This window comes from Sciurus vulgaris, assembly GCF_902686455.1.
Source record: "Sciurus vulgaris genome assembly, chromosome: X".
Lineage (NCBI taxonomy): Eukaryota > Metazoa > Chordata > Mammalia > Rodentia > Sciuridae > Sciurus > Sciurus vulgaris.
In genome coordinates, this window is record NC_136471.1 from 1,331,405 (window position 1) to 1,359,327 (window position 27,923).

The 27,923-nt window shown below is 51.2% G+C and overlaps 3 protein-coding genes across 3 annotated transcripts; all 3 read right to left on the reverse strand.

The window, feature by feature from the left end:
- Positions 1-6,499: 6,499 nt before the first annotated feature.
- FAM50A (family with sequence similarity 50 member A) lies at positions 6,500-12,675 on the reverse strand. The gene is made up of 13 exons (XM_079124010.1): positions 12,470-12,675; positions 11,194-11,278; positions 10,991-11,090; positions 10,350-10,495; positions 8,592-8,668; positions 8,399-8,465; positions 8,156-8,217; positions 7,883-7,959; positions 7,513-7,567; positions 7,280-7,328; positions 7,099-7,169; positions 6,866-6,976; positions 6,500-6,691 (listed from the first exon to the last, which is right to left on the reverse strand). The coding sequence occupies exons 1-13, from the start codon at positions 12,578-12,580 to the stop codon at positions 6,683-6,685; spliced, it is 1,020 nt and encodes a 339-aa protein (XP_078980136.1). The 5' UTR covers positions 12,581-12,675; the 3' UTR covers positions 6,500-6,682.
- Positions 12,676-13,311: 636 nt separating this feature from the next.
- GDI1 (GDP dissociation inhibitor 1) lies at positions 13,312-19,371 on the reverse strand. The gene is made up of 11 exons (XM_079124009.1): positions 19,201-19,371; positions 17,903-18,010; positions 17,647-17,746; positions 17,371-17,505; positions 16,708-16,906; positions 16,310-16,441; positions 15,617-15,716; positions 15,020-15,191; positions 14,565-14,709; positions 14,394-14,448; positions 13,312-14,304 (listed from the first exon to the last, which is right to left on the reverse strand). Exons 1-11 carry the CDS (start codon positions 19,243-19,245, stop codon positions 14,152-14,154), a joined length of 1,344 nt encoding a protein of 447 aa, XP_078980135.1. The 5' UTR covers positions 19,246-19,371; the 3' UTR covers positions 13,312-14,151.
- A 558-nt stretch (positions 19,372-19,929) lies between these two features.
- On the reverse strand, positions 19,930-27,466 carry ATP6AP1 (ATPase H+ transporting accessory protein 1). Its single transcript, XM_079124008.1, has 10 exons — positions 27,279-27,466; positions 26,917-27,043; positions 24,647-24,721; positions 24,019-24,212; positions 23,424-23,464; positions 22,802-22,887; positions 22,166-22,404; positions 21,446-21,493; positions 21,004-21,235; positions 19,930-20,775 (listed from the first exon to the last, which is right to left on the reverse strand). Exons 1-10 carry the CDS (start codon positions 27,431-27,433, stop codon positions 20,566-20,568), a joined length of 1,407 nt encoding a protein of 468 aa, XP_078980134.1. The 5' UTR covers positions 27,434-27,466; the 3' UTR covers positions 19,930-20,565.
- Between the last annotated feature and the right edge of the window lie 457 nt (positions 27,467-27,923).

A 27,923-nucleotide genomic window follows, 5' to 3' on the forward strand; every position in this document is an offset into this window, starting at 1 on the left:
TAAGCAATTTAGTTAGACCCTGTCTCAAAATAAAAAATTTAAAAGGACAACTGGCTGTGGTGGTGGTGCATGCCTGTAATCCCAGCGGCTCAGGAGGCTGAGGCAAGAAGATTGTGAGTTCAAAGCCAGCCTCAGCAAAAGTTAGGCACTAAGCAACTCAGTGAGACCCTGTCCCTAAATAAAAAATACAAAATAGAGCTGGGGATGTGACTCAGTAACTAAGTACCCCTGAGTTCAATCCCTGGCACCAAAAAAATTAATTAATTAATTAATTAAAAAATAAAATTAAATAAAAATAAGAAGGGCTGGGGATGTGACTCAGAGGTAAAGTGCCCTTGCTTGGGGAAAAACATCATCAATCAGTTGACTTTATTTATTTGTCTATTTAGTACTGAAGATTGAACCCAGAGATGTTCTACCACTGAGCTACGACCCCAGCCCTTTTTATTTTTTATTTTGAGACAGGGTCTCACTAAGTTTCCCAGGCTGGCCTCAAACTTGCCATCCTCCTGCCTGAGCCTCCCAACTCACTGGGATTCCAGTTGCCCACCACATCCAGCATGCTCCGTACCCACAAGCTCTTTCTTCTTTTGGATCTCTCTTGCTTCCCCTATTTCAATATCTATTGTCGCACCCCAACAGCCAGGAGCCAGCAATGGGACCTTTGGGCATCCTGCACTGGTCCCAGTCACAGGTAGGGGACTCTCACAACATCTCCCCCTGAAAAATGCTGCTGCCCCAGGTTTCTGTATTCCTGTGACTGTTGAGGACATTCACATCAAGCAGTAGAGGCCATGGGTGAGACCAGCAGAGGCACAGAAAAGGCCCACCCAGGAAGGGACAATTGACCTCCATCTGGAAAGGTCAGGAATGGGGGATGCAGGGATCAAGCAGCTGCTTGGCCACAAAGGTAATTTTGAGACAGAGTCGCCCTAAGGTTGGCTTTGAACTTGCAATCCTCCTGCCTCAGCCTCCAGAGTTTCTGAGATCATAAGCTTGTGCCACTGCACCTAGCAAGTTCCTACTTCTTAATACCAGCACAATGGCAATTCAATTTCAACATGAAATTTGAAGGGGACATTCAAACAATAGCAGTCTTCTTTAATTTCTTTCAACAGTATTTTGTAGTTTTCAGTGTACAAGTCTTGCAGATGTTTTTTTGTTTTTTTGTTTTCGTACTAGGGATCAAACTCAGAGGCACTCAACCACTGAGGCACATTCCCAGCCCTATTTTGTATTTTATTTACAGACAGGGTCTGAGTTGCTTAGCACCTCGCTTTTGCTGAGGCTGGCCTTGAACTTGTTTTCCTCCTGCCTCAGCCTCCCAAGTGACTGGGATTACAGGTGTGCGTCACCATGCCTGGTGTTGCAGTTTTTTAAAAACATATTTTGTATTTGTTTTATGGAATTGATTCCTAAGCATTTTGTTCTTTTTTGACACTCTTGTAAATGGAATTGTTGTCTTAATTTCATTTTGGATGGGTCATTGCTAGGGTATGAAAACATAATTGATTCTTAAAATTTTTATTTTACTTGTTTATGTATTTATTTTTGGTACTGGGTGTTGAACCCAGGGCACTTTATACCACTGAGCTATATATCCCCAGTCCTTTTTATTTTTTATTTTTTATTTTTGAGACAGGATCTCTCTAAGTTGCTTAGGTTCTTACTAAATTGCTGAGGCTGGCTTTGAACTTGTAATCCTCCAGCCTCAGCCTCCGGAGTCACTGGGATTACAAGCATGCACCACCACACTGGGCTGACAATTGATTTTTATATGATCTTTTATCCTGAAGCCTTGCCAAACTTGTTTATTTGCTATAATAGTCTTTTACAGGGCTCCTTAGAATTTTCTATACACAAGATCATGTCATCTGAGAATAGAGGTCATTTGATTTCTTCCTTTCTGATCTGTGTGCCTTTTATTTCCTTTGTTGCCTAATTGTTCTGGCTAGGACCATTGTTGGATAGAAGTGGCTGCTTTCTTTTTCTTTTTACTTTTGTATTTTGAAATGATTTGTTTTGCTTGACTGATTTTTCTCCTGGTTGAGAAAAATTCCTGTTTCTTTATAAAGCTATTTTTTAGATGTCGATAGACCTTTATTTTATTCATTCATTTAAATGTGATGCTGAGAATTGAACCCAGTGCCTCACATATGCTAGGCAAGTGCTCTGCCACTGAGCCACAATCGCAGCCACTATTTCCCTATTTCTTTGCATGTGTGGTGATTTTTCTTACACGCTACACCATATGACTGTGATGTAGTTCAGTATTAAATTTTGTTGTCTTTCTTAAAAGAGTGTTGGAATGGCAGGCAGTAAAGGTACTTGTGAATCAGCTTGATCCTCTCAAGGCCTGTTTTCAGACTTTGTTAGGACAGGTCTAGGGAATCCTTTGTTCTAGGGTAACTATAACCTATTCCCAAGGTGTGACCCTTCTGGGTTTTCATTGACTGATTTTGTGGATTTTCATGCTGTGCATATGCAATTTAGTATTCAGCCTGAAATCCAAGGGGGCACCTGTGCAGAGGTTTATAACAAATGTGCAAGAGTTATTTTGGGGAAATTACAAAAAAGTAGAACTGCTTAGTCATGAACTCTGTGATCACTCAGCTTTCTCATGTAATTATCCCAAGGGCAAAATACTACCACCTACCCTGTCACATCCTGTTTCTCAGTCATGTCTTTTACATCTCATCCATTTGTTCAAACAGGAAGCCTAAGTGTCACCTTTCGATCTAGTTCCAGAGCGTCAAACAAAGTTACTCTTGACAACTCTTGAAATTTCTTCCTCCAGCTTCCCAAGTTCTCTTGGGACCCTAGGTTCATAGATTTGACTCTTTGCTTGGCCGCCCCACTGGACTAGCTAATAGGAATGTCAACATAATATGCCCACGAGTAGTTAATTGTTCACTCTAAACTTGCTTGTTACAGGTCCCCCATCTTAGTAGATTCCTCCTTTTGCTCAGGGCACAGTCTTGGAACTGTCCTTCACTCCTTTTTTTCCCTCTCAACACCATATCCTATCTGTCAGCAAATCTTGTGGCTTTCCCCAAAAAATCTACCCAGAAGGTAACCTTTTCTCCCAGCCTGTCCAAGCCACCAGCCTCTCACATCCTTTGTAACACCTAACTGCAGAAGATCTTCCTAAGTATGACCTAAAACCCAGAAGCAAATGACAGAAATAAACAGTTGGTAGATGAAGTCTATATTTTTAACACATAAAGAGAAATACATATTAAAAGCACAAAACCATGACACAGATGTACATAGCAGCATTGTGTACAATAGCCAAAAGATGGAATCACGCAAAATGCCCAGCAACAGAGGACTGGAGAAACATAATATGGTCAGTTATGAAAAGAAAGGTGACAGGGGTGTAGCTCAGAGGTAGAGCTCTTGTCTAGTTCAATACCCAGTACCACACACACATACATATAATAGAAATGAAATTCTGATCCATGCTACAATATGAACAAATCTCCGAAACATTATGCTCAGTGAAATAAATCAGATGTAGAAGGTCACATATTGTATGATTCTGTTTATGTAAAACTTCCAGAATAGTCAAATCCATAAAGACAGATTAGTAGCTACCAGGACTTGCAGTGAGGAAGAAGGGCAGAGACAGCTTAATGGATACAGGATCTCCTTTTGGGGTGACAAAAATGTTGTGGGAGCAGATAGAGAGGATAGTTGTACAACATCGTGAATATATGAAATTCCATTGAATTGTACATTTAAAAATGGTTAATGGCTAATGTTATGTGAAATTTTCCTTGAAAATTAAAAAAAATAAATTTTAAAAAGTAAAAGTAAACCAGGTATAGGGAGGCTGAGGCAGAAGGATTGTGAGTTCGAAGTCAGCCTCAGCAACTTAGCAAGACCCTAAGCAACTTCACAAGACCATCTCTAAATAAAATATAAAAAAAGGGCTGTGGATGTAGCTCAGTGGTTAAGCACCCTGGGTTCAATAATCCCTAATAAGAAAAAAAGTAAACCAGGTATGGTAGTACACACCTGTAATCCCAGCTACACAGGAAGCTGAGTTAGGAGGACCCCAAGTTCGAGACCAGCCTAGGCAACTTAGCAAGACCCTGTTTCAAAATAAAAATATAAAGGACTGGGGATGTGGCTCAGTGGCAGATCTCTTGCCTATTGTTGGGAAGGCCCTGATCAGTACCCAGTACTGCTGAAGAAGAAGAATGATGGTCTTCCATGATATGGAAATAGGTGTAGGCTATCCAGCTATATTGTAAGTGACACTATAGTAGCCAGGTACATGCAAGGTAAAAATTAGGCTACATTTTGTATAGAAAGGTAAGAGACAGGTTGCATATATTTTAATTTTGTTTAGTTGCCCATGGACCTTTATTTATTTGTCTGTTTGTTTATTTATTTATTTATTTATTTATATGCAGTGCTGAAGATTGAACCCAGGGCATCACACATACCAGGCAACTGCTCTACCACTGAGCCACAACCCCAGCCCAGGTTGTACATTTATGAGCTTGTCTTTGCAGAGAGAAACAGGAGGGAGAACCAGGAGAGGAATAAAAGTCCATCTCTCTTGGTTGGGGGAGGGTGGGAACTGGGTTGGGCCAGGACCCAGTATGAAGTGAAGCACCTTGCTGTCTGCTCTTTCATGATGATGTGTGAACCATGTGAATACACGGCCTCTGCTGGACAGTTCAAGGTAAGAGAAAAGAGTACTGTGTACCAAGTCCCTTTTTCTCCCAGCTTCCCTTCCCTCCATCTGTTCCAGCCACTTGCCTCCAATCTTCCCAACAGGGTATCCACACTTGCTGTTCCCTCTGTCTCAAAGGCTCCCTCCTGTTTGGGAATGGCTAGCTTCTTGTCATTTGGATATCAGGTTAAATGTCCCTATGCCAGAAAAGGCTCCTTATCTTTTTGTTTTCTCTTTGTTGTACACACACACACACACACACACACACACACACACACACACAGGACTGAAGTCTGGGTGAGCAAGGGACAAACAGCTTCCTCTCTAGCTGTATCCTCTGTACATAGCCTACCTTGCACACGCTGGTCCTTGGTGACCTCATCTAGTTCCAGAACATCAAACAGCATCTGCCTTGACAGTTTCTCAACTTCTATCTGCAGCCTCCTAAACTCTGTTCTGAACTCTACCTTCAAATGGACCCAACATACCAAGGGACTCCCCAAACCTGGGCCATACCTAGACAGTCCTCCCTCATCAGCAGGAATTTAGGTGAGCACCAGTCTCCAGGAGACTGAGTGGGATATCTAAAAGCAGCTCTCCCCCACGCTCTTCCAGTTCAGCCTTTCAGACTGCCACCTCGGTCCTGCACTTTGGCTAAGGGGCTCCTCTGCTGGGCCCCCCACCATGACAGTTTTTTCTGTCCTTTTGCTGGTCACAAAGATGTGGCTCTCCTTCTCTAACAGCAGCCTCCCGTCTCCTTGATATTGATCCCAAAGGGCTTCCCAGCACCTCTGTCAGGGACTTAGAGCCATTTCCAGAAATCAGATTCTTCCCTGCAATACTTAGGACTGGTTCTTAAGGAGCTTGTTTTGCAAAACCCACAGGCCTGGAGGTAGCTCCTGTCTAGGTATGACCCAGGCTTACAGTCCCTTGGCACCTTGGATTTGTATGAATGTGGAGTTCAAAAGAGCTTAGGACTGCAGAGAAAAGTTGAGATGATGTCAACTTGTATGCTATTGGGTAAAAATGACTTTCTTTCCCTGGGAAGTCTGCTCTTCTGGAGGTTTTTCAAAGGGTAGGAAGGTGTTAGCACAGAGAACCTGAAGAACCTCTCCAAGGTTCCTCATTAGCCCAACAACAGACCCCATTGACCTCCTCAGACTTGTCCCCCACATCTGGAATATAGGATCAGGCTCAGCCACTCACTCCCTGCTGTGCCCCAAGATACCCTCACCTACTCCTACCCCCTGTCTCCTCAAAGTGACCCCAGATGATTCCACCCCAGGCACAGGGCCAGAAATGCAAGTGAGAGCTCCTGGCTGGCTCATGGTCCAACCTCATCCTTTGCCCTCCCCAGAGCAATCCATAGACACAGAGAGTAAATTAGGGGTTTCCAGGGGCTGGCAAGAAAGAATGGGGAGTGACTGCTAAATGGCCTTGGGGTCTTTTGGGGTGATGAAAATGTTCTGGAAGTAGATGGTGATGGTTGCACAACACTGAGAATCAACTAAATGCCACTGAATTAAAATGATCAAGCTGGACATGGGGACACACACCTGTCATCCCAGTGACTCAGGTACCTGAGGTAGGAGGATGGCAAGTTTGAGGTCAGCCTGAGCAACACAGCAAGACCCTGTCTCAAAATAAAATAAAAAAGGGCTGGGTATGTGTCTCAATGGTAAAGTGCCCCTGGGTTCAACCCCAGTACAGTAAATAAAGTGAAATGGCCAAATGAGGAATTCTATGTTAGGTGAATTTTCTGTCAATAAAAAGTACTTCTAAACAGAACACACTTTCTCAGAATGCAGGTACTCCAGCTCTAACGTGTGCACTTATTTATTGTAAAAGAAAAAAGCAATAATGACAGTGCCAGGGGGTGCGTGGCTACCGTCCTCCCAGCACACTTCAGCACAGTCGCAGGGGAGTCAGCCACTTGAGTTCTGGAGACATGGGGGTGCACCAGGTACAGCCAAGGCCACTCGACCTCCTAGAGGTTCACCGGATCTGGTGTGAGAACAAGGTGGGCCGGGGCCAAGGAAGGGAAAAGAGAGATGAGAGTACTGGCTGGCATATCTGCCTGGGTCTCTAGCAGGACACTGACCGCCCACTAGGTCAGGCTGCCCCCCACCTGGAAGGGCCTCCTGGTGCCCAGCCTCCCCACCTTCCCTGCTTCCTCACCGTATACTTGTCCCACTTTTTTTCAGGGTCATAGGGCTCCCAGCGGCTGGCAGGGAAGATGTGCTTGTTCTTCTCATACCAGCTCCTCAGCACCACCTTGCCTGCATGAGACTGAGGAAAAGCGAAGGCCAACCTTCCTGACCTCTGCTTCCCTTGATCTCACCACAGTGCAGGGACACTACCCTGTGGGCCCAGGGCACCTTTCCCCACCCAGTGCCCTGGCACCACCCTACCTCATCCTTCTCCACAGTGGCATCGCTGAGCAGCCGCACATCATCATGAACATCAAAGTTAAAGAGTGGGCCTTTGGGGGAGAAGCAGCCGTCCCAAGGTTACAGTGCTGCCCCAGGTACACATATATATACACATACACACATGGCAAGTTGTGGGAGGGGCTAGGCTGGGTGCACTCACCACTCTTCCCACGTGCCTTGGTGACAATGAAGTCATAGAAACTGTGATGCTAGAAGCCAAGGATAGGAAAGGCCAGCTTGATGGTCTATCTTGGCCTCTCTTACCCACACCCCACTTCCCACTCACAGGCCAGATACAAGCATGGAAGGATGCAGAGCAGTGTGGGAACTCTACTGCAGAGGCCTAAGGGCACAGGCCCACTGCGTGACCTACGGCTTAATTAAGGGACTCACATGGGGAATGATTAAGTCCTCCTTGATGTACATGAGCTGCTCCACCCCTGCTGACCTGAGGGAGAAAGACAGGAGGGACAGATGAACAGAGCACATTCTCAGTCCATGGAGGGAGGAAGCAGACAGTTAAAGAACTAGTTGGAATGCTTTAAGGAAGCTCTGTGGTTTAGTCAGCCTGGGACAGACACCCCACTGTCTTCTACCTTTGGGCCAAGGCAGGATGCTCCCACCTAAGCTCTTTATGACAGGAGGAAGGAAAAAGGGGCCTGACGTGCACAATGCCCAGCATGCCATCTTCCTAGCCAGGGAGTGGTGATCTTGGGATCACAGGGTCTACACATACACGCACAGGGGTGCACATGCCACTCACCTGAGCTCACTGAAGTCTTTACGCAGGATCTCAAGGGCTTTCTGTAGGAACTGCTGCATCGTGTTGCCCTTCTTCATCTACAGGAGTTGCCCAAGAGCCAGCACCCAGAAAACCAAGGAGTTGGGAAGAGAAGACAGAAAACTGGAGAAGTGCTTTCAAGTAGGCAGAGGCTCGCAGGCCCTTATTCTCTGCTTTCAGGATCCCAGAGGGCTTCCCAAGTCATACTTGTCAGTTCCTTCCCAACAAACCCAAGGGAGGCCCCCCACCGCTTACTTTGACTGTCCGCCGGTGTCCAGAGCCATCCCAGTAACTGAAGGTGATTTCAATCTCTTCACCTATAAATCAGAATTACCTCTTGGTCTCCAGACCCAGGCACTCCCCTCCAGAGCTTCCTCAGGGCACACTGCACTGTCCAGAGAACTATCTTTAAGAGAGCTGCTTGGGCCCAACCCTGTTCTCTCACTGCCCCAGGGCCCTGGGGCCAGACTACATGTGCCCAATTCCACAAGCACTCACTCTTAATCTTCTCCTGCTTGGCTTCCCACTCCTGCCTCAGCTCTTCCCGGAGACGATTTTCCTCCTCCTAGGAGAGGAAATGTATGAAGGAGTGAGGCCCAGGGCTGCTCAAAGGGTATAGTGACCCACTCCCAGAGCCAGGGCTGAGGTCAGGTCAGAATCAATGTCAGAACTAGAGCTAGTTGGCCTTTACCTCCCGGTCTCGGTCAGGTAAGAAGCTAGTGTCCACATCTGGGTTCTTCCCCAATTTCCTTTTCTTTGTTGTGATCTCTAGAGCAAAAGAGGTGAAGAAGACCTTAGCATTATTCTGAAAATGGTTTTGATTTCATGGACCCCAATGAGGGTCTCTCAGATCCTCAGGATCCCTGAAGCACACTGTGAGAACTACTGACCTAGAAGACAGATGTAAACTAAAAAAACAAAACAACAACAACAACAAAAAACAGGTATCAGGGTCCCACTGTTAGGTCCCCTAAAATAAAACCTTTAGGGGGAGGGAAGAGCCTACTCCCAGCAATGCTTTTGGAAAAGCCCTGGAAATACACACAGCCTGGAGATAACAACCTCCCCTCACCCAGGCCTGCTCAGTCCAAAACAGTAGTTCCCACCACACAGAGCACTGAGCACGTGGCAGTTGACATGTAGCTAGCTGGACCAGCCTAGATGGAAATATTTTGGATACAGTCATGTTAAATACAATGTATTACTAAAATAACAATTTCTAAAACATCCCAGGTCTGTTACCTTGCCTCCCCGAGGACTACCACATAACTTGTTCAGAGTTCTCAAATATATCCACTCCTTCCTGATGTTTTAGTGTAGCTATATCTTTTCACCCCTCCTGTCTCTGTGACTAATCAAATTCCCTTCATCCTTAAAGCCCAACTATCCCCCTTGTGTCACATTCCTTAACCTTGGGCTACCCCCCAGGCCCCAGGTGGGACAGTAATATGTCCTGAACACATGCTGACCTGTGTAACTTCCACTAGGAGAGGGACAATGCCCTGTGGGCCCTTGATCAGGCACAGAGCAGGTGTGTAGTACACAGGAGTATCAGGCTGGCTTTGGATTCACTCCCCAGCCTTCCCAAAATGTCCCTGATGTGACCTAGTTCTCACAGCTGAGGTCTGTAGTGTCTACCTAGGAGCCCCTGAATTTCCTTAGCTGTGTAAATTTACAGTGGAACTAATCCAACAATTAACCATTTAGTGCTCGTGTCCACCTGCTGCAAGTGGCTACCATACTGGGAAGCATGGGCATGCAGAAACTTTAAGCACCCAAGCATGGTTCTCCTCAATCTATCCTACATGGCACCTCCAAGGGGCAGCTTCTGGAACCTTCTGGACCAGGTACCAACCTCACTCTGCCAGTCCTTGCACGGGTGACTCCTGCCCAGGACAGGCTGGGATTTGACTCAATTTGACTCAATTTGACAGTGAGCCCCTACTTGGCTTTCAAAACTGATGCAGCTGGGCATGGTGGTGTACACCTACAGTCCCAGCTACTCAGGAGACTGAGGTAGGAGGATCACAAGTTCAAGGCAACATAGTGTGACCCTATCCCAAAATAAAAAAATAAAAAGTGTCAGGCACTTCAGTACATGCCTATAATCCCAGTCACTTAGGAGGCTGAGGCAAGAGGATCACAAGTTCAAGGACAGCCTTAGCAACTTAGCAAGACCCTGGCTCAAAAAACTTTAAAAAGGAATGGGGATGTAGCTCAGTGGTTGGTCACTTGCCTAACATGTGCAAGGTCCTGGGATCAACAATGAGTACTGCAAAAAAATAAACATAAAAAAAGCAGTGCAGTCTTGGGTCCTTGTTTTCCTCTCCTGCTGCATGTGAACTTCGGGACCATAAGCACAGCAAGCAACTGAGGCTGGGCAGTGGACACACTTCTTCCTTCTACAGCCCAAAAGCCAGGAGTGAGTTCTGGCGGGCAGGGCCCTCACCTTCCCTTTCCAGCTCCTCCTCATACATGGCCACCTCCTCCTCCTCTTCGCCTCCCTCCTCTTCTTCCTCCAAGGTGAAGGACAGGCTAGAGATCTTCCGCTTGGCCTCCTTCTTGCGCTCCTTCTCTCGCAGCTTCTCCAGCTTTCTACCAAGGCATGGGTGGCCATCATGCCCCATGTCCCTGCCTCTAGGCCCTTTTCCCTGACCCAGAGATACTTGTGTGCTCAGTGTGGGGCTCACCAAGTGCAGGTTGGAACTCCCTAGCACCCCAGAGGAACTGCCCAGAGTCACTTCACTGCTCATGGGCAGAGAGCTCTGATTATGACACAGAAGGTATAGAGAGACACTGGTAACAGAATAGAGAAAGGGGCCAATGCAAGCTCTTAAGGCACCCGATGGAAGAAGAGGGCCACAGAAAGGACTACCTTTATAGTATAGAGGAACAGAAAGAGGAAAGATAAACCAGGAAGGTAAGAAGACTTTAGTGTGGGCCTAAACTAGATGCTACACCTGTTTCCAAAACAGGAATCGGGTTTCCCCCATGAAAAAGGAATAGCCTGACCCATCCCCAGGAGCCCCCAAGCACTAGCTACATCTTGAGATGAGGGCTGCTGGCCAAGAGACCAAGGAGAGGACCCACAGCTGCAGCTCCTTTGATTGCTCCTTCTTGGCCAGCTGCTTCTCCCGCTCCTTCACCAGTGCTTCTTGTTTGGCTTTCATGTCATTCAGGGTTACAAGACCTATGAGGCAAGGAGACATGGGGGGGAAGGGCTGGTCACCTACGGTTGGCACAGAAGCAGCCTCCCTGGGTCTGGGAGAGTGTGGCATGTGCACCCTGCTCACCCACGGTGCTGGACTTGAGCTCTGCCTCCACGGCATCATAGTGTGCAGAGAACTTCTTGTCAATGTTGGATTTCATTATGTTCTCCTGCAGAGGAGGGAGCATAGTAGTGAGGACCACCCATCACTACACTGTGGAAGGAATAGGCTGGCTGTTGGGGACCAGGGTTCTAGTCCTAGATCTGTCCCTGTCCCTAGATCTGACATACCCTCCTTTCCTTTATAAGTGGAGGCTAGGGGATACTCTGTCAGTACTGAGAGAGTCAAATGGATCTTTTCCCACCAAGCCCTGTGCTGCTCTGACCCCTTTCATGTCTCCTGCCGAGGACTAGAGCTGCTTTGGTGGTCTGCAGTCACTGGCCCTACTCATTTTTGGCCTTTTTCATACCCAGCCTATAAGATGATGCTCCTGAGACCCAAGCCAAGGAGAGGACAAAGGAAAAAAGAGTGGCTGAAAGGCCTAGCCCTTTCCTGAGTGATCTTCCTCCCTCCCAGCCCCAGGTGTTGCCAAAGTTTCCCAGAGGCCTCCTCTCTCCAGCCAGCCCCATCCCAAAAAGGTGCCATGTAGATCCCTCTCTGGCCAGGGGAGTCTTGTGTCAAACACAAAGCTTGTAGTGAGGCTGAGCAAGGTCTCAGCCTTAAGTCTTGTTCCTACTCTCCCCTGGAGTCTGAAGTCCGGACTCTTCTGATGAGTTTCCCCCAAAGGTGCAAGCTGAGGGCTCCTGGTTCCTCTATCCCTGAGCACACCATCACTGGCCACTCACTAAAGTACTGGGGAAACTGCTAGAACCCCAGAATGTGGTGTGTGCCTTCCTTCATCATGGGTGCAAAGGGTTTTGGAATGAGCCTCAGTGGCCTGCCGGTGTCTTGCCAGAGGGCTTGCCCTTCCCGGTATGCACTGGATCCCAGCAGAGGCCTGGTTCTGAGGGCTGGGGAACCTGAACTAGGGAGTTCTGTGCTCGAAAGGGGCGCTTGGGAAGCCCTTCCAGCCCCGGTGCCAACAGACGTACTAAGTGGCTCCCTCGTGATGGAGGCTTGTCACAAGCTGTCTCTGCCTCTGACATGGCCTGACTCTGACCTATTTTACAGATGAGACCGTTGCTGGCTCACTTCTGCCATCTGCCAGAGGGGCAAGCAAGAGTCCTGCTCCCGATTCGGGGACCGCCCCTTAGAGCTTCTAGCCCGCTGCCCCGCGACTCCCAGGGCCTGAGAGTGGAGCTGGGCCGCTAGGGGGCCCGCGCGGTGCGCATGCTCCAAGGCGCCCGGGCCCAGCCCGCACCTCTGCGATCCGCTGCTTCATCTGCTCCATCTGCTCCCGCTGCTTTTCCCGCTTCTTCATCAGATGCATGGCGCGGCCAGCCTCGCTCGCGGCACCCTTGTACTGAGCCATGGTGGTGGCGGTGGCGGCGGCGGCGGCGGCGGCGGCAGCAACAACTGTGACAGCGGCCCGGCTAAGTCCAGGCAGCGACAGCGACCGCGGTTCAGTCAGCTGACGCGTGACGTCGACCACTAGGGAATGCGCGCCGGCGCCCGCCCCGCTCCGCCCCGCGATCCCTGCACGTGATCGCGGTCTGCTCCGCCCCGCCACCGCGGGAGGCTAGACCCCCATTTCCATACGTTGGCTCTTGCGGGAAGCCGCCCGGGTCCCTTCCCCCTGCTCTTCCTTGACACCAACGCTGGATAACGAAGCCTCCTGCGCTTCCTCGTCGTTAACCCCGACCCATAGCTGGGCCCGTTCCCCGCATCTCTTCAGGTACTGACCAACCCCGAGTGTCCCTGCTTCCTCACTGCCTGAGACCAGATCCAGGTATCCCCTGCTCCCCCAGCCTCACCCCGCAGACTCGTTCACCTATAGATTGCTTGACTTTTACCCAAAGCTAGATGTGCCCTTCTCCAGGTCCAAGAGTGGTCCCTGGTGAATTCTGCCTCCTTATTTTTGACCCAGAGGTTAGTTCTGTACCTTGACCCCCACCTGAGGCCAGATGCTAGCTTCCCTGCTTCCCCTGCACTGACACTTGAGGGATGCATTCCTGGTGCCAGATGCTATGCCTGGGCCCCAACCCAGGTAGCCAAGGCCCCGTCAAGCACCCAGCTTTTGGGAATTCAACCTAAAGATCCAGGTTCAGGTTTCAACACAGTTTTTATTGGGAGGTTTTGTTTTCTGTGAAATACACTAGAGGCTGGGGGAAAGGGACACATTCACTTTGCAAGATAAGGGTTTCCCACCACTAAAGGAAAGGCATGGGGCAGGGCACACTGGGGTTTGGATCCATTTTCCCACCTCCTTCTGCTTTGCTCACATTTCTCTCAGCAAGTACCAAAGAACACAAAGACAAGGAATAAAAACAGCAAGATCAACCCTCCTTTGGGGCCACACCTAAACCTCCTCCCCTTCCCTAGACTTTGCCAGGACTAGGAGGGGCTGGAGAAGCTTACTCTACAGCCCCCAGGCTGCATCAGAGGGCTTCAGGCTCACAGGGAAGGGCGGAAGAAGTTAATAAATTAGAATAAATTATGGGGGGGTGCAATTTTGTGCTGGGAGGGCCCCTTCTTTCCAACACATGAGAGTTGGTGGGGGGAGGCAGGGGGCATCTCCAAAGGCCACTACAATGGGGGTAAGAGCAGTGGGGGCAGAAGTCAGCTTTTCCTCCACGTCCTTCCCAAACAGAGCAGAAGAATGGTGGGGGGGGGGGGGGACACACACAAGGAAAACAACCCTCTTTTTCTAGGGTAAGGAGGGGCCAAGAAAGAGGATGCTATCCAACCCCCATCTCCCAAACCATCGCTAAGGTTAAAGATTTGGTCAGTGAATCAATGAGGTGGGTGATGGGAACGTGGTGGGGGAAGCAGAGGATGTTGGAAACAGGGTTGCCCAGCCATACTGTCTCCCCTGCTCTGGAGGAGAACAGAGTTGGGGGAGGGGGCAGTGGGCAGCAGGGGCTAGGGGAAGGGGGTCAGCAATCACTGGTCAGCTTCTCCAAAGACGTCATTCTGTTTGCGCTTCATGTTCTCAAAGTCAAAAGCAGAGCCAGCCATGCGTTTGTAGATGTCTTTGATGTCATTACAGGTTGTCTCAAAGTGTGTGGTAGCATCATAGGAGCAGGAACAGAACACCTGCAAACAGCCAGAGCCCATGGCCAGAGTGAGTTGGGTAGGGGCACTGGGTGGGTAGCCAAGATCCAGTGCTGGGACAGGCTGCTTACCTGGCTCTCAGAACCATCATCAATGGGCTCATACAAGTCACTGATAGCCACAAACCTGGGGGGCAGATAGAGGAGGGAGGACAAGCCTCACAATGGGCCTTACCCTTCTTTGTTTTCATTACCAGTTCCTTCCCTCCCATCCTGCCCATTGGGCTCAGCCCAGCCCCTCACTTCTGATCAATGGGCTCCAGCAGCTCCAATGCTGGCTCAATCTCCTTTTCAGGCTCCGCAGTCTCCACTGTGGTGCTGGCAATGGCGATGTATTTGCCCTGTGCGGCCACGTTGTGTGCATAGGAGATCATGCACACATAGATGTCTGGCAATAGGAAGCACTCCATTAACAAAGGCCAAAGGAAACAGCCACAAGTGGAGAAGCCTCCTTAGGGGCCTTCTGGCCCACCTGCCCCTTCCTGTCTGGGCACAGCAGGCGGCAACCAAGCTGTCACCCTCATGGAAGGGAAAGAGTCCAAGCCATCCAATCCCTAGGGCCCCCGAGTTGTGGTGACTACAATGAGGGTCCTATTTGTTCCATGATGGGATCGCATGGGGAGCCCCTAAGGCTGGGGGGGAGGGAGGCACGGCAACCCCAAAGAGAGCACACAGGAGATAGTCACGGCCTGGCCTACCTGACTTCCTGTTGACCTGGTTCTGGGGGATGATGATTTGGCAGGAATTGGCATCATTGGTGTTCTTGATTGGGTGGCTGAGGATACAGATGATGCGGATAACCTGGCCAGCCTTCCGCACACGGTCTGGGATGTAACTGGGGTCACAGATCAGTTGCTTGCAGCGGGCCACCTGTGAAGGCACCAGAAGTCCTTGTCCATCAGACCACCCCTTGCCCTGGGTGGTCATAGTCTGGGTCCACGTGAGAACAGATAGCTCTGGCAGGCAGTACTCCTCTGAGCTGTCACCACTGCTCCTCCTACAGCCCAAGTACGTGATCCCTAACTCAGAGAAAGGCAACCCTGCTGAGTGACACTGTGATCAAGAATACTTTCTGGGTCAAAGACATAGCATATGGTCTTTGAGAGATACCTCTTGCCAATAGAAATGCCTATGTAGACTTCTTTTGGGGTGCTCCCCCAGTTCCCAGCTCTTAGGGCTTTGAGGCTGAGGAGCAGCAGAGCCATCAGTAGTCAGGCTCCTTGGGAACAGAGCCCCTAAGATGGTGATCAAACCTGGCCCAGCCATGATGATCCCACTGCACGGGGAAGGCTTACCTCTCCCTCAGATTTCACGCCCACCACTTTGCCGTTCTCCATAATGATGTCATCTACAGGTTTGTTGAGCATATATGTTCCCCCATAAATGGCACTCAATCTGTGGTGAAGAGAGTGATGGTGAAGTCCCGCTTCCAGGAAAAATGGGGATCAATTCCACTGCACTCTCCCCACTCCACCACCAAGGTACAGAGTACAGTAAAGATTTCCCCAGGCAGGCTGAAGTCAGGAGATCCAGCTGTTCATCCCAGCTCTGTCACTGCCACGAACTCAGGACTGATCTCAGCGTGTTCCTTCCTCTCTGAAGCTTCTGCCCAGAGTATTCTGCAATAGGCTAGTATGAGGATGGCAGAAGGGAGCAGCTCCACACAGAAATGGCAGAGAGGACCAGAATAAAGGGACTCGCTGGAGAAGGGCCAGCTACCATCTAAGCCCTGACCTCAAGGTTCTGGGACCCTGGGTTCAATCCTGGTGTTGCCAGGAAATGAGAAATCCACATACAAAGAAACCTAGTTCTTTTCCTCCATACTTCAGTGTACTAGGGCTATGCTACCACCCAGGGATGGAAAAAAGTAAATGAAGATCATGAATGGGAAAGTATAAAATGCTACAGAAATGCTCAAGGGGGTCATTTCCACTCTTGGCCTTATTACTACCCAGTAATGCCAACTGAAAAAAATACCATTTCCTCACCTTGCAAAGCCCTGAGGCAGCTCGCCCAAGCCATAGAGTGGGTATAAATATGGGCTCTTGCCATACCGGGCCAGGGACTCGCTGTACAACTTAATGCGGTTGATGGTCTCAAGACAGGGCTGGTCCAGGTAGCTGGGGGACAGGGATCAGGGAAGATGCTCCGACAGCAGCACCCCTGCTCGTCCCCACCCAGGCACCAGGTCTGCTTTCCCACCACCCTATATGGCCTGGTAAAGGTATAGGTAAAATGCAGGGGAGGGAGAGACTGAAAGGCAACAGATGAGCCCGTGGCTAAGTACAAGGGACATGCAGGGTGGGCAGAGGGAGCAGCAGGCAAGTGTGAGGAGGGTAGGGTATGGGCTGGGCAAGGGGGCTCCCACCACACCAGCCTCTCTCACTCATCAGTGCGGTAGAGCGCCAGGGCGTGGCCAGTGAAGTCAATGACATCCTGGCCCAGGTCAAACTTCCGGTAGACGTCACGCATGCTAGTAGTCTGGGGGTCAACACCCTCGAAGGTCTTGGGGTCGTTCTCGTCAAAGTTCGCCACAAACACCAGGAACTTGCGGAAACGCCGTTTCTCAAACATGCCCATCAGATCTGAGAAAGGGAGCATGGAGAAACCCTCTGCATCACTGGAACACCAAATCCCCCTTCCCACGAGAGCAGGCCAAGAAAGTGGGTGCCTAGCTTTGGCTGAGCTCTATCATGTGTCCTGATGTTAACCACCCTACCCTTCTTGGCCTTAATTTCCCCACTGTATGAAGAGGGGGTTGAGTAGGACTGGGCCCTCCCAGCTCCACCACTTGGGATGTTTCACGGTTAACTGGAGGCCCTGCCAAAGTCTTTCTAACAGGAATCCCCCTCCATGTGTGCTTCCCTCCTGGCAACCTGCAATGGAGAATACAAAGCTAAGGACTTCTGGTACTGCCTGGTGGATGTGACCTAGGGCAAAGGGGAACCCTACACTGAATGGCTACCTTGCCACCAGCCCTGAGGACAGTCTGTCTCCCCACCCTGCCCCACCAGTCCACTATTCTGTGGTTCAGGGGACCCACACTCACTGGAAGCCAAGGCCTCAGTCTCAGTGGATGGCACTTTGTAGATCTTGCCCCCCTTGTAGACGAAGCTCCCCTCCACCACCTTGAAGTCCAAGTAGCGAGTCACTTCTGTATACAGTAGCATTTTTACCAGCTGCCCTGTTGCGGGGGAGGGGCAACATTAGCACGGCTCCCTCCAGAAGCTCTTGTATGGTCTGGCTGATCCTGCTCTGGAGTCTAACCCTCCTCTGGTCTTCCCAATTGCCCACCCCTCAACAATATGTTTTTCATCTCCCTCACCATTGGCCATGAGGAATTTGGGGATCAGATCAACATTCCAGTCTCGGCCCCGGCCCATCGACTCAGGCGGCCCCTCCAACAACTGAAAGCGCTTATACAGCTGTAAACAGGAGGAAGAGAAAGAGAAAAACCTCAAGGTCTACCCCTACCTCCCCTACCATCCCAGAGAACCTGGGGAGCTTCTTCCATCCTATGCCTCAATATGAGAGATTATGAAGGATGGATCTGGGCCTCAGTCAGGTCCAGGCAGCCTTACCTCCTCCAAGGGAGTGATAGAAGAGCTCTCGCCCCCATAGTAGGGGTTTCGGTCCATGTGCAGCACCTTCTTTCCATTCACGGACATGATACCTGACAGGATGCATTCCTGCAGAGGGGTGACATTTGCTGCTGCACTCCCACCTGCCTGCATTCCCACTGGCCGCACTGATTTGTTCCCAAACCTGCCACAATGGACAGCTCCTTCCACCCCCAGCTTATTGCATTGCCTAAAATTGAGGGTGATGGCTTTATCTAACCAGTCTCCTCCATAACCTTGCTGGAGAAGACATGAAGAAGGATAATGGAGACTTTGAGAGGAACAGAGCATCCATTAGACACAAGGACAGTCTTCCAATACTAACATGCCAAGAAAGCCATCTATCTATGTAGAGCACATGGAAAAGACAGATAAGACACGATGAATCATAGAGAAGACCCAGCTCAACCTCAAAGGGCACCTGAAAGGGAAGCCAAGATTAGCACAGTCCTTGAAATTGCAGGCCCCACCCTGGGTTGCTTTTTTTTTCAAAGGACAAGAGTCCTTGACCCTGAGCCTTCTTGGCCACAATCATGGAAGGAGGGTGTCTGGGCCCAGACTGAGGGAGATCAGCCTCAGGGGAGAAGACCAACAGGGTCTGGAGGAAGGGGAAAGATAAACACCCTCAACAGCTTCTAGCCCAAGGACAAAGGCTGCAGACACCATTCAGCCTGAGGTCTCCATGGGAAACTGGGGTGAGGTAGCAAGAATGTGGTCAGTGCCCCTACTGCTGCTGCTTCTGGAATATTCCCTGGGTCCCCTGTTCCCCGAAAAAGCCAGGGAGGTGGGATGAGGGTCCACCCTGGCAAGCCCATCTGACCCCATGGCCTCATGCTGCAACCCCACCGCGATTAGCACAAAATAGGAGAGGATACTAGGAAGGGATGCTGGGTGGGTGATGGGTGCAGAAGATGGGCGAGGGCCGGGTGGGCGGGGTCGGGGCAGCAGATCGAGTGAGGGTGAATTTTCCGGCCCAGCAAGCCAAGGGAGGGAGCACACCAGGGGGCGGGGGTCGCGACCTGAGGAGTCGTGGGGAGGGGTAAGGAGGAGAGGGACCCCTTCGGGGAGACTAGGACATAACAGTAGAATACAGCTGACAATGTATGGCGCGGTAGTGAGGTGGGCAAGGGGTCGGCTTTTGGGGAACCTGAGCGGAGGATGCAATGATGGGAGGATGGGGCCGGCGGCCAGGGGATGCATCATCGCGGGCGGTGGGGAAGGCATGATGTGCGGCCGCGGGCGCCCAAGGATGCACTTACGGTGAGACCGGTCCCCAGCACGATCACATCGTACTCCTCATCCATGGTCAGGCCTCGGTGCCAGCGACCGCTCGGCTCCTCCTCCTCCTTTACCACAGCAGCCGCCGCCGACGCCGCCGACGCCGCACTGGACCAAAGATGGCGGCTCTACGGCCGCCGCCCGACTCCTCCGCCGCGTCAAAGAGTCCCGCCCGCCCCGCGCACCCGCCACGCCCGCCGGGGCCACTGCCTCCGCGGATCGCGTCCCAGGAGGGCTGCCGGCGCCCGGGTCCCACCACCAGCGCCACTCCACGACCGACTCCGCTTGCGGAGGGTCCAGAAAGAAGCGAGGAGGGGCGGGGCGGCGGCCGGTGCTACGGCCCGTGAGGGATCCATGCGCGGGAGCCGCACGCGCCCCGCCCCGCCCCGCCCCGCCCCCCGGGAGGTTCAGCGCGGTCCCGCGCGTCTGTCGCGCGCCGCTGCAGCAGGCAGGGGCAGTCCCTCGTGTTGCTTTTTCTGAGTGCTGCTATTGTCACGAGTTCCTCCCAAGGCTCAAAGCGTATCCAGACTCTGCTCTAAACACCCCTTCGTACCCTAACTAGTTAGGAGCTTCACTTGTTATCCCAGCCATCCTAAGTGTTCTCGCCTCCCGCCTTGTCCAGGCTCGGCTACATCCGGGTGCCTCTTGCATCCCTCGGCCAAGCGCATACCTAATACCCAGCGCAGAAATGAGTGACAAGAGGTCCAATGTATGGCGACCCGTCTTTATTTTATTAGGAAGGAAACAACAGAGCACCCCAGGCTCCTGCCAGGCACCCCAGGTGAGAACATGCCAGGAACCCAGTGATCACACCCAGGCCACCTGTAGTGGGCGTCCCTTCCTTCTCAGGCCACAGAAATAAACCGCAGTGTACTGCTTATTGTTAGCACATCACCAAATAAACGATAACAGCCAAGCTAGACAGTTAAGCAGTACCTCCACACTCAGGAAATCTCAAGCTCATGGCTGCTACTGGGAGCCCCATAAAGCTTGGGGGAAAAGTATTTGCTACACAAAAGCACTATGAACAGCAAGGGATAATGATGGAAAGACAATAATAAATAAGCAGAAAGGGGACCCTAGAACTATTGCCCCCTCCCCTCACAATGACTGAGTCTGGGAAATTTGTCTAGTGTCTGCAGAATATGTACACCTTATTGGCAGAGATGGGGAGGACAGCCCCAGGGAAGTCCCTCAGTGGGTAGAAGAGGGAACAAGACAGGTTGAGGGAAGCTTGGGATTCATGCTATGGTAGGAAGAGGGGAAGCCCTTCAGTCCAGTGTGCCACAAGATGGTAAAGTGACAACCTGAACACCATCACACCCTCAACCTCCCACTGGCACGGGTCACACAATCTGGGTCAAAGAGATAGTGGGGCCTTTGTGATCATCAAAGCGGTCCATGGTCTTGAGGCTGAGGATCATGTGCAGGCCATAGGTGAAGATGAAGAGCATGAAGAGGGAGGTGAGCAGCCCCATCCAGATGCCCGGAGAAAAGAAGCCGGCACAGTCACTGGCGTAGGAGAACTGCTCACCTGTCACATTGAAAGCCTGGATCTAGGGAAACACACAGATGTGAGTCAGAAGAGACCAAGTGGCTCCACACAAATGGGAGGCCCAGAGTCAGGGACAGTCCATATTCCAGACAGGCAGCACAGGACAGGACTGTCAACCACAAGCCCAAACCACGCTGAGACTCTTCAGGTTCTTCCTCCCCCTCCCCTAGTATCCTGCTACTATCACTCTACATCTCCACCTGAAGCTCGGCCCCTCCCTATTCCATACCTGAAAGTCCTGAAGAGTCATCTGCCACAGGGAGGGCTGCGTGCGGGCCACAAGGAGACTGCCCTTCTTGCTAAGACTGCTGACATACTCGCAGTGAAAGGAGTAGATGCTGGGCCCTGTGACCTGGGAAGCATTGAAGTAGGTGACAGAGCCATTGCTGTGGATTTCGAGGCGATCCATGGTAAACCAGTGACGGGCAGATACTGGGTAGAAGCGGTTAGCCAGAATGAACCTGGGGGAGGTGTTAGGGGTGTCAGGTAAGCAGGGGAGACTGAAATAATAGCAGCCCCCATCTCTACCTTAACCATTCTCAGAACTCACTTGTGTTTTATTTAGTTATTGTCTCTTTTCTTCAGTGCTTGGGATTGAACCCAGGGCCCTGCACACGCTAGGCAAATGCTCTACCACTAAGCTACATCTCCATCCCACTTGAATGACTCACTTGAATGTCACTGTGGTACCGAAGAGCTGTTCATAGGTCAGCGAGAGCCTGCAAGATGAGAGAGAGATGTGCTATCAGTCTCCAAGAGGGAGACTTGGGTGGCTCCCAAGTCACTGGAGTGGCTTAGAGGAACAAGCTTCTCGGTTTGCTTCTGCCTAGCTGCCCCAGTTCCTCACAGTCACCTGAAGAGGCAGTGTTCCCACTTGACAGATCAGGAAACTAAGGCTCCAGTCATAACCAAGTTCAGAACAGAGCTGGAAGCTAGAAGCCAACACCCAGGTGCTGTGTCTTTAGCTTGGAGCTCCTTCCTCTGGTCCCCCTGACTCTACTGCCCCTCCTTTTGGCTCCCTCTTAGAGTCACTGAGCCACCTAGTTTGGACTTTGGGGTAAGGGGAAATGGGAGGGTATAGGGGTCCTAGAACTGATTCTGGTAGCTGGTCTGGTATTTGCCCACACGCAGGCCTGTTTCCTTCAAGGGGCAAGCGCCAGATTCTCAGGTCCCAACCAAGGCCTAGGGAGCATGGGGAGGCAGAACTCTGAGCACCTTCCCCTCCAGCAGCTCCACCCTGAGATACCACCTACATTTCCCTGGTGAACACAGCCCACCAAGACCACCCTCACCCATGACACACATACCTGCCCCTGGATCCCTGCCCCTGCCCCACACTGGCAGGAAGGCCATGTGTGGTAGCTCAGTCCTCCCCAACCCAGTGCCCTTACGTGGCAATGGAGTCATTCCAGGAGGAGCCAGTCAAGTTGAGCCCCTGCACCCCAAAGGTGAGGGAAGTCAAATCTTCCCACTGCTCCTTGTATGCCACAGAGAAGTTCTGGGCCCAGAACAGGATCCGCGGGGCAGTGTCATTATAACTCACAGGAGGATGGATCACAGCTGATGCCGCCTGTTCTTGGAGTAGCTGGCGACCTAGTCCCCCAGCCACCATGGCTACATCACGAGCCACCTGCAGAAACACCCAACAAGCCTTCTCTCAAGAGCCTTGGGAGCAAGTCCTGATCCACTGTCCTCCCCTCCCTCCTCTCCCTAAAAGTCCCAGTTGTCTGAGGAGGCAACTTTCTCCAGGAAGCTTTCCCCATGGGCCCCAGCCCTGATGATATTTCCTCTCCCTCAAACTTAGGATCACTTGGACTGTGTCCAAGAATGCTGCCCATAAGGATTGCAAAGAAAGACAGAAAGCTGCCCCTGGATGGAGAAAGCAGAACTTGACTGCCCCACCGGGGTAATCTGTTCACTGCTTCCATGAGCCCTGGGGCTTCTGGGAGGCCTTGCATATAGCATACGCCTCACCTCTAGGCAGACTCACCACACTGCCTCAGAACCCCTGCTGGTAGGGCACATACCCTGGAGGGGCGGACTGCAGTGAGAGCTGCTGTGTAAGGGACATCTTCAGACTTGAGTGTGCTTAGCACCTGTCCAATGACTTCATCTGAGGGGAGAACAGAGAACCAGGTCACCAGGCAGCCCACTTAAAGAAACACTGCCTACCATCTGCTTTAGAAACCTAGATCATATGAAAGCCATGATTTTAGTTTCCACTCAGGATACCTAAAAACTGCTATTTCTCTTCCTACCCCCTCTACAAGCCTCCCCAGGGAAAACTGTGGCCTGTCAGCAACTCCCGATTGCCAAGCCCAATTGAAACAAAAGGAAAAATACACAAAGTCCTCCTAATTGTTTATCACAGTGTTGCCAATCTACTAAATCCAAAACTCTAGTATTCACACAGTCTGAGCATCACCTGGATCCATGGGCTCCGGCATAGTGAGTCCCAAGGCATTTGGACACCTGTGCAGTTGGGACTGGTTGCAAAGAGCTGTGACAGGGGAGCTGGCATTTCTCTGCCCAGCTCTCAGCTGCTCCAAGAAGCAGGAGTGAGAAGGGACTGAAGAGCTGTGGGCTAGCCCTCTGTGGTCCTGGCCTGAGGAGGGGGTAAGAACATGCATCCTCCTTGACCCCACTCACCATTGCCTGTGAGGACTTCCTTGGGCGCCATCAGACCGGAGCTACGGACAAGACACAGCATGAGCGACCCACAGGTGGCTTTGCCTAGCCTGCAGCCTGCTACCTTTCCCTCAGCCCCTCTAGTTTCTCCCTCTCTACTAGCTCCACTTACCAAACCTGCACACTCTGGCCAGCACACTGAAACCCGTGCAGAAGCCAGACTCACCGACCCCCTCCATTTTTGCTTACCTCAGTACCCCTGCCTGGAATCACGTTCCCCTTCCCCCCAGGCTTCACAGTCACCCACATGTCCTTGCCACCTGCTCTGTGAACAGGGCCTAGATAGGTGAGGAAACTCCCCACAAGCAGGACCCCTGTTTGCCTCTTCTCTGGAGGACTAACAGGCTTAGCTCAATGCTGGATACTGACTCCTAAGTCATAGCCTAGCAGAAGGCCCTTCCCATCTCTTCCTGGCAAACAGGGAACTTTCTGGAAGGGTTTTAAGGTGACACATGGCAGGAGGAGTACTGTCATCTTTGACCAAATTGTGCCATCTGAGCCCAGAGCCTTGTCTCTCTCTGGGCCCCAAGGCTAGAGGCAGGAGGCTAGGCCATACCTGGCTGTATAGGGCAGGCGGATGAGCAGCAGCGCAGGGAGGCTGGCATTGAGCTTCAGCTCCCGAAGGGTAGCCAGGTCCACATGCAGGGGACTGGCCCCAAGCTTCTCTTGCAGGTAGGTGGTCAGAGTGCTGACTGCATACCAGTCCACAGCAGGAAGCACCAGTGAAGAAGGGGCCAGGTCCAGGGCATTCTGGGAGTTGGCGAGAGGTGGAAGGCTGAGTGAGCCAGGGACCAGTAGACCCAGGCTAGTCCCCCAACTTCCCTGGCAAGATATACCCACATAGGGGTCTCACTTCAGGTCAGAAACAAAATGGCCCCCTTGGGCCTGAAAGTTAGGCCCCAGGCCTTTCTACCCTCAAAGCCAACATCTCTGGTCCCCAAGCACACAATTCTTAATTTTTTTTCAGTATTCTACCACTGAGATTTCATTTTATTTTGAGACAAGGTCTCTCTAACTTGCCCAGGCTACCTTGAATTAATGATCCTCCTGTCTCAGACTCCCAAGTAGCTGAGATTATAGGCATGTGACACCACCTGGCTAAGTCCAGTTCTTATTGTGCCAGGAAGGGAGGCACAAGATGGCCTGACCCCATGACCCAGGGCTAGGAGAGGACTCTTACTTACCTCCAGGTTAGAAAAGGCACTGTCCTGCTTATTTCCAAATACACCACCATATGCTGTGAAATCCTCAATGCTTAGCTAATAAGAAAGCAGATGAAACATCTCAGGAGGTTGGGCAATGAACAGGGGCCAGAGTGCCTATGTATTCTCAGGACCAGCAAAAATCTCATTTAGAATCAAATTTGGCATGATGGAGGACAAACCGCGGGTATGTAGGGTGGGGGTGGGGTGGAAGGCTCACTCTTCCCTGTAACACTCTCAGGATAGGGTGACAAGACACAGAAGATGGTCATGGGGTTAAGAGATATGCAGGTGGCTGGCTTGTGGTAACCTCGGGAGTAGGAGTCAGCCAGCAAGAGGAACTGGGGAGGAAAGAGGGAAGCTGGGGGAAGGGAAGGTTGCAAGCAAAGCATTCACAGCATGCCTCCCAAGAGGGAAGTAGAAGTCAGAGCAAAGGAGGGCCAGCTACATCCAGTCTGAACAGGATCCTCTTCAAGGAGGGTGAGAAGTACCCCCCCAACCACCAGTTTTTGATGGGAGGGAAGCAAGGCACAGGTGGTAAAACACACTGGAGGAAGTAGCAGTGTCTGGAGCTCTCAGGACCACAGTAACCCCAACCCCATCCCTTTCCCTCTACAATGTACACATGTCCCTAAACTCCTGCCCTCCACCTCAACTCCCAGCTTCTTCTGGCATCTCTCAGGTTCAGAGATGATCTTAATCAGCTTCCTTAACCTCACTCTGTTTAGTATACACACTTGCTCAGATGTCCCGTGTTTCTGGGCAGGAAATCCAACCATGTTTGACTACCTGTGCTGTCCAATGGGCCTTGTTTAATCAAGAGATCACATCATTCTCTGTTCCAAGGCTTTCTGTCATATTGAGAACTGCAACCAACCTTCCTCCTCATGGCCTGGACAGCCCTCCCTCATCTCCTGGCTACCTGGAAAACCATCTCCTAATCCTTTCACTTACAGGCTCCAGCCACACCAGAACCTGTTTGAACTTACCAAGAGCACTCTTTACATATGGCCCTTGCTCTGCTGTTCCCCTACCAGGGATGTCCTCCCAAAGCTAGATGGCTCCCTCTCTCTATCAAGATATCACCTACTCAATGAGCAATTGCCTAATCATCCTCATCTAGAAACAGTGTCCCCAATCACTCTGTTCTCCTAGCCTCCTTCCTTCTCTAGACTATAGTACTGATGTCATATTATATACCAACACAGTATTTATGAGTTGATCCCACAAGAACATCAGTTTTCCAAAGATAGAGGCTCACTGCAACATCCCCAACACTTAACAATATCTGATACATGAGGCATGCCATCTTTGGTAAATGAATGAATGCCCTAAGACTGGGGGACCCCAAACATGCTTTATGTAGTGGTGGTATCTTCATTTCATACATGCAGAAACTATCATTTACAGAGATTATTCATGTGCTCAAAGGCTGACAAGTGGTAGAACGAGGACTCCATTACTTATACCACCTCCTGGAAATACTACAGGCCAGCATGACCACCACCACCTACTGACCCAGCAATGGAAGAAGGCTGAAAAGGGGAATGGGCCAGAAAGCCCACTAATAAGGAAGGGACAAGTAAAGACTTTATGGGCTCCCAAACACCAATCATAAGTTTCCCTAGAATCTTCTCATGTACTTCACATTTGCTTTGGGGCAGAGGCCTAGAGAGGAGGGAAACAACATGCTGATTATGAACACAAACTGGGGGGAGGTCTGACAGATTCAAGCTGGAACCAGTGTGCTGTCTGAACTGTGGAACTTCTACAAATCATTACAACTCTACAAACCTTAGTTTCTTTAGCAAGATGATGACATCATCTTAGTACAGCACATATGAAGCAGTAAATATGGGATCATTTTTGGATTATTCCTATTTCTACTACAATCACTACAGTTTGAATTACAACTCTGCCAATCATTAGCTGTGTGACCTTGGGCAAGTCACTTATCCTTCCCCAGCATCAGTCTTCTCATGTATAAATGGTTATGATAATCCCCACCATACTAGAGTAAGTCATAGGATGTCTAAAGTGCTTGGTACTTAGGGGTCTCTGACCCCTTGTTTCCTCCAATCTCTCCCATTCCCAATGAAGCTTTTCCTACCTACAGGCCTTACCAAGAGTGGAACCACACCTTCTTACAGTTGGGACAAGGTCACAGAAGTATCCCTTGGGTAATGGGCGGTAGGGGCAGGCAACCTGCCTGCCTCCCAACTACCAGGACTGAGCAAGCTGGGCGGGCTCACCTTGTCCTGTAGGAAGAGCAGCACATTCCGGGGGCCCAGCTCCAGGGCGGGGTCTAGGTAGGTAGAAAGTTGCATGTCACTGGTGATGTGGCCCTCGTGCATGTCGACCACAGGAGCCCACAAGTCCCTGACAGGGGACAGAAGAGGTGCTGTCATGAGAGGGCGCGTGGCTTGAGATCCGAAGCCCATGGGCGCCCAGCTTGATGCATGGGACCCAGAGCTCTGATACCCGACGACTTGGAGCGAGCCCCGGAGCAATGGGCAGTCCCCCTCTTGGCCTTGCAGCCCCTCACAGAGGGCGTCTCAGCCGCCGAGGCGCGCTGCGCAGCCCATCCCAGCCCAGTCCAACCCGGCCCGCTCACCGGTCACTCGACCACAACACCAGCGGCACCTGCTGCTCCGCCACCACCGCCGCCGCCACGATCAGCAACAGCGGCAGCCACGGCATTTGCCAGAGCGCCGGGGCCCACCGCGTCCCTGTCTGCCCCCGAGCCACCACCACCGCCGCCGCCATCATAGTCTCAGCCTTCACTGCCTCGGACGCTGCTACCGCCGCAGATCAGGTGACCATAGCCCCCTCCCGAACCCTGCCCCGCCCCACCATTGGCCCGGGAGCAGGCTTTCTCACCAGCGCCGCCCATGATTGGGCCAACTGCATGGCACTCTCAGCCACTCCTTTTCACTGGTTGGCCGTACGTGTCTCCAGGCACGCATGCTCCGCATGAGAAAGGGGGCGGGGCCGAGCCCTACCTGCTCAGACCCGATCTGCTCAGACCCGATCCAATCTGGCCGCGTGCTGTGCGGTTCCAGGGCACTGTATACCAAAATATTGGCCCTTCCCTGTTTTAGTCTTTTTGTTTAAAGTTGCAGAAGTGGTATATTTTTTCCTGCAGATAGACTCTCCCTGGTACAGGTGAGAGAATGCAAATCCCTTAGCGTGAGGACAGACGAGGACCCAGGAAGGCATCGAAGGGAACACCAGCTCTTACAAGGGGCAGGGAGGAGGA